The sequence below is a fragment of the Phoenix dactylifera genome, chromosome 17 (genome assembly GCF_009389715.1).
Source record: "Phoenix dactylifera cultivar Barhee BC4 chromosome 17, palm_55x_up_171113_PBpolish2nd_filt_p, whole genome shotgun sequence".
NCBI lineage: Eukaryota > Viridiplantae > Streptophyta > Magnoliopsida > Arecales > Arecaceae > Phoenix > Phoenix dactylifera.
In genome coordinates, this window is record NC_052408.1 from 6133750 (window position 1) to 6140083 (window position 6334).

The following is a 6334-nucleotide window of genomic DNA, read 5'->3' on the forward strand; positions in this document are numbered from 1 at the left end:
ATCAGATAGAGATAAGATAAACAAGGAAAAAAGATTGTGAAACTAGTTCTATTTCTACAAATTTTTATGATCCTGGTCAATGGAAAAATATTGATGCAAAATTTAGAGATCTAATGGTGGAAAGAGGTCCAATTAGAGATTATGATTTTCATTTTCCTAAGAATGAAAATAATAGACACTTCTCTACGATATATTACATTCGTAAGTTACCTAATGGTGAAAAATATGATAGAAGATGGTTAGTGTATTCGAAAGATTTGGATAGAGTATATTATTTTTGTTGTAAATTATTTAATTCAAAGCCTAGCATGAGTCAATTAGTCAATGAAGGAAGTAGAGATTGAAAAAAATCTAGGTCTCAAGCTTAAAAGTCATGAAACAACTAATGAACATATCATTAGCATGAATAGGTGGATTGATTTAGAAGTGAGATTGTTAAAAAATAATACAATTGATAAAAGTCTTCAAGAACAAATAAACCAAGAGAAGGATCATTGGAAAAAAGTTCTATTGAGAATTATTGCTGTCGTAAAAAATCTTGCAAAAAATAATTTAGCATTTCGAGGAAAGAATGAAAAGATCTATCAAAGTAATAACGGAAATTTTCTAAGTTTTATTGAAATGATTGCAGAATTTGATCCAGTAATGCAAGAACATATTCGACGCATTCAACATGGTGAAATTCACAATCATTATTTAGGTCATAATATTCAAAATGAATTGATTCAATTATTAGCATCTGAAATTAAAGCTATAATAATTAAAAAGATTAAAGAAGCAAAATACTTTTCTATAATACTTGATTGCACTCCTGATGCAAGCCATTAGGAACAAATGACCCTAGTTTTAAGATGTATAGATACTTCAACAAGTCCAGTAAAAGTAGAAGAATATTTTTTAGAATTTTTAGAAGTAGATGATACATCTGGAAAGAGTCTTTTAATGAACTTATAAATATAATAGAAAACATAAACTTGAGGTTAATGATATAAGAGGACAAGAGTATGACAACGGATCTAATATGAAAGAAAAACATCAAGGTGTACAAAGGAGATTATTAGATATAAATCCTAGAGCGTTTTACCCACCATGTGGATGTCATAACTTAAATTTAGTGTTATGTGATATTGCTAACTCATGTCCTAAGGCTATATCTTTTTTTGGAGTGATACAACGAATTTATACCTTATTTTCTTCTTCTACAAAACGATGGAAAATTTTACAAATAATATATCCACATTAACTCTTAAACCCTTGTCACAAACACGTTGGGAAAGTCGTATTGAAAGTGTCAAAGCAATTAAAAACCAAGCTCCTAAAATAAGAGATGCCTTAGTTCAATTAGCGGAAACTAGTAAAGATCCTAAAACAAAGAGTGAAGCCACATGTTTAGCTACATATGAGATTGAAAAATTTTGAATTTTTATTAGGCATGAATATTTGGTACGATATATTGTTTGCTGTTAACTCAGTTAGTAAGATTTTACAATCTGAAGACATGCATATTGATGTTGCTATAGATCAATTAAAAGGTCTTCTTTCTTATTTAAAAAGTTATAGGGAAATGGATTCATGAATGCTTTGAATTCATCTAAAGAAATTGCAAATGAAATGGAAATAGAACCTATATTTCGTGAAAAAACGTGTGATCCGTAGAAAAAAATATTTTGATGAAAAGTAATGATGATGAGATAACAAGATCAGCTGAAGAATCTTTTAGAATTGATTACTTTTTTATATATAGTAGAATCAAGCTTTTTCAATTCAAAATAGATTTGAACAATTTACCATATATGAAAATATTTTTGGTTTTTTGTTTAATTTTAGAAAGTTAAAATCTTTGAATGAAGATGATTTTGAAAAGTGTTGTTCTTAATCTTTGAAAACTTTTTTAAAGCATGGTGAATATTCTGATATTGATGGTATTGATCTGTTTTCAGAGTTAAAAATTTTAAAAAGAATTTTTTACAAACAGAAACTAGTACCCCTATTGATTATTTTTAAGTTTTTAGTAAAAAAAACAGATTCTTTTCCAAATGCATGCATTGCATAAGAATATTATTAAACAATACCTGTAACAGTTGCTTCTGCTGAAAGAAGTTTTTCAAAATTAAAATTGATAAAATCTTATTTGCGATCAACTATATCACAAGAAAGATTAAATGGATTAGCTATATTATCGATTGAAAATAGTATTTTAATGGATCTTGAGTATAAAAGTTTAATTAGTAATTTTGCTTCTCAAAAAAGCTAGACGAATTATTTTTAAATAAAAATTTTAAAATATTTTTATATTTATTAAAAAAAATTTATTATTTAAATAATAATCAAAAAGGCCTCTTTTAATGAGTTTCGCCTTAGGCCCCCAAATGTATTGGGCTGCCCCTGATCAAAAGCCATCCGAAATGATTCCGACCTTTGGATCGAGAAACCAGGGAGGGAGAGGGAGAGGAAGAAAGAAAGAGAGAAAAATAGAGAGAATAGCAGAAAGCAACAGCAGGCCCAGACAAAAGGCAAAAACCAAAAACTGAAAACAGGTCGGAGGGAATGAGCACAGAAAGCAACAGCAAAAACAAGCGGCTTAGGAAGTAACAGCAGCTACATATTAATGTATGTTTACGTAAGCCTTCATAAGATCTAACTAATATTTGTGGACCATTCTCTATGACTTTAGACCCGGCCAAGTGTCTGCCTCGCTGCAGTCATTTTTTTAACAATATCTCCCGTATGCATTCGTTCTTTGGGCAATTTGCTGGAACATTGTAGCCCAATGTTGATCACTGAAACTAAGCACTCTTGTATCCTGTCTTGTTTAGCGCACCTTTGTTGTATGTCATCGATAATTTCATACTCTTCCTCTCGTATCAACTGCGGATCTACGATGTTCATAATTTGAGTAGGAAAAGCCATCTCAACAAATCGCTGAAGATCTAGACTCTCATTGAAAGCTTCATCAGTGGGTCTCCTTCCCGTAAACATGTCCAAGAGAAGTATTCCATAGCTGTACACATCTCCTTGAGTCGATACTTGGCTTCCCAAACCGTACTCTGATATATGTTTGCACAAAGACAACGGCAAAAACATAGTTAAACATTCAAGATAAATCACTCCACAAACAAAACAAAGAAGTGGATCATTTCTCTATGCCACCGAAAGATTATATTAGAAGCATAAATTCAAATCAAAAGGTAGAAATATGTTGTACTATAATGAATGAACCAGATTAGCCTATCTGTCTTTAGCTGCTCATTATTAGTCTATATTAGCCTACGTAGGAAGAAACTGAGAAGTAGAAACATTTGTGCATGGATTCTCACCTGGAGCGATGTATCCAACCGATCCTTTTATCGCCGCCAAGCTTGTAGATATGGAGAATGAGTTAGTAGATTCAGAGAGAAACTTCGCCAGCCCGAAGTCACTCACACGGGCGGTCATGTCCCCGTCCAGAAGAATGTTGCTTGGCTTGAGATCACAATGCACGATTGGCACTGGGCTGTGATGATGAAGGTAATCCAGTGCAGAAGCCACGTCGATGGCTATGCTCACTCTCTGTTCTAAAATCAAATTCCTCGTCGCGCATTGCTCATTTACTTCCGGATGCAGCCATCGTTCCAAGCTACCATTCTCCATAAATTCAAGAACCAGTGCTTTGAAATCATTACCTCTAAAATCAACACTAGAGCATGCAGTTATGATTTTGACCAGGTTCCGGTGTCGGATTCTTCTCAAGGCCTCACATTCAGCAATGAAACTCCTTGAAGCTCCCTGCTGCTGAAGGTTCAGTATCTTTACGGCAACCATCTTTATATGATCCCAATCCATGACCCCTTTATATACAGAACCGAAACTCCCAACACCAATCAGATTTGCTGAAGAGAACCCATCAGTTGCTCTGACCAATTCGGCATAAGAGACTCTAACATGTTCTGTCCTCATGGCCGCCATGGACGAACATCTCGTTCTTGTCTTTCGAGTCCGGTAAAGTAACACGAAGAAGAGAATCAGAGTCACACCTAGAACTCCACTGGAAACTGCGATGATCACCACCAAAATAGCAGCTTTGTGTTTTTTCCCATGGGGTTGGGTAGAGGGGCAGGGTGGCAGGTGCAGTTCATGGATTCCACCACAGATCTTTCGATTTCCAATAAGTGAAAATGCGCTCATATTTGTGAAGACCCCACCTAGCGGAACCTCGCCTTCAAGGTTGTTGAAAGAGAGATTCAGAAACTGGAGGGAGTGAAACATTTGGAGATATTCTGGTATATGCCCCGACAGTTTGTTGCTTGAGAGGTCCAGAAATTGAAGGCCCTTTAGATTGCCCAACGATGTCGGGATGATCCCCTCAAAAAAATTACCACTCATGTTAAGGTTTACGAGGACCACGCATTTGCCAATGCTATCAGGGATTTCGCCATACAATCTGTTGTCAGAAACATCGAGGATATTGACATTTATCAGGTTGCCAATTTCTGAAGGTAAGAACCCTTGTAATGTGTTGTGTGATACGTCTAAGAGTTCGGATAGAGAAGACAGGCTAAGAATCTCCATGGGTATAGGGCCTGTAAGCTGATTGTAGGAGAGTTCTAAATACTGCAAGTTCTTGCAGTTTCCAAGGTGGGTTGGAATGCTTCCGCTCAATATGTTTGCTCCCAGAGAGAACCACACTACAAGAAAATACATATTCAGCAACTATGATTCTAGTCGCCGAATAACCATATTTAGTCGCCGAAACCTTTTCGCGACTAGCATACCCTTCGTCGCCGAACCCTAGTCACTGAAAGATTTTGGCGACCAATATTGTGTAGTCACCTAAGGTACACCAACAACGACCAATGTTTGGTTGCCGAAGAAAATTTTCAGCGACCAAATCTGTTGTCGCTAATTTCAACGTCGACCAAATAGTTGGTCGTGGAAGGTTTATCTTCCGCTACCAAAAAAATAGTCACTGAATGTCTATCTTCCCCCACCAATAGTTTGATCGCAGAATGTATTGGAATGCATTGGCAACAAACATTTTTTGGTGGCAGAAAGTATTAACCTGTATTTAATTAACAATTCAAATTATAAGCTTAATATTTATTTTTGGGCTCGTTCCAAATCCTGTACAACCAACACAGTCTATCCAATATCCATATTGCACAATACATTTGCTCATCCAAATAGAAATATATACAATGTTCGAGAATCCATAATCATTCATTATAAATATCATTATCTATAAGTCTAAAGTCAAGCATACCTATTAACCATACATCACAATGTTTCATCCATACCATATGTTAAGGTGATAATCATCACCAAACACATCAAAATGTAAATTAAAAATTCCAAAATATCTGATCTTGCTATTCATCCAAACAACCATCATGTAGACAAAAATATTCTTATACCAAAAACTGGATTCTGCTTGTAGACAACTCCACCATGATCATCTGAACAAAAGCTATCCATGTACCAAAAACTAGATTTCACATGCTCAAAACTCCATCATGTATCTGAGAAAGCAAAAACGAAACACAATCAATAACCACATGTGAAAAATAAGAAACTAAAATTCAAATATAAATTCACAATGACATTTCGCTTAATTTGGTCAAAATCTCTAAATAACCTACGTAATATAAATGAGAATACATACCAACGAGTATTTGTACCACCAGTTGAATACATGGCCCCATCATGATGGATAGATGACTTGTGCGTTTGGATCTTTTCCTTTAAGATCTCTGTCACCAAACTTGTAAGATGTGCAATTTGCTTATGTTCTTCCTCTCGCTCTTTTCTTTCCTCCTCATGCTCTTTCTTCTCCTACTCCAATTGCCTCCGCAGCTCCTCACGCTCCATCTTCATCTCTTCCATCTCAGCTTTAAGTTTCTGCAACTCCCCAACATGATCTTGTGACACACGACTAGGTGTGGAAGAAGATGAAGAGGGCTTCGGCCCAACCCCAAATCCAAGAATGTATCTCTTCCTTTTTCCAAGTGCCTGCTTAGACATCTCCTCTAATGTTAATTGCACACCAGATTGGGAAGATTCTTCTCGCAAGCTCGATATTTTTGACTGTCAATGCAAAGGTAACAACAGAATTAAATGTATATAACCTTGCAAAAGTAGAAACTAATTTAAATAATTATTGAGATTTTAGATACCTACTCCAAAAAACAAACCAAATTCAGTAGTTAAAGATTAGCAACAGCCACATACCAATAAAATGTAGATTACACCAAGTTGTGATTCAAAAGTCAATTGTGTGGGTGTAAAGGAATTATACCATTTGCAGATCACGACCACCAGAAGTGCTTTCCACAAGATGCGGACGGGCACGAACATCATA

General features: G+C 35.3%; 1 protein-coding gene and 1 long non-coding RNA gene across 3 annotated transcripts; both read right to left on the bottom strand.

The window, feature by feature from the left end:
- Window positions 1–2588: 2588 nt before the first annotated feature.
- On the bottom strand, window positions 2589–4548 carry LOC120104345 (probable LRR receptor-like serine/threonine-protein kinase At3g47570). Its single transcript, XM_039115269.1, has one exon. It carries the CDS (start codon window positions 4546–4548, stop codon window positions 3268–3270), a length of 1281 nt encoding a protein of 426 aa, XP_038971197.1. The 3' UTR covers window positions 2589–3267.
- Window positions 4549–5172: 624 nt separating this feature from the next.
- On the bottom strand, window positions 5173–6334 carry LOC113463760. 2 transcript variants are annotated; one of them, XR_005506645.1, is made up of 3 exons: window positions 6272–6334; window positions 5639–6060; window positions 5173–5495 (listed from the first exon to the last, which is right to left on the bottom strand). It is a non-coding gene; the product is annotated as an uncharacterized LOC113463760 (long non-coding RNA). The 2 variants fall into 2 exon arrangements; XR_005506644.1 differs by having other exon boundaries at window positions 5639–6328.

What these genes read in the sequence shown, in the direction of transcription:
- LOC120104345 (XM_039115269.1), bottom strand. Translation starts at nt 4,548, where the DNA reads ATGGAGATTCTTAGCCTGTCTTCTCTATCCGAACTCTTAGACGTATCA.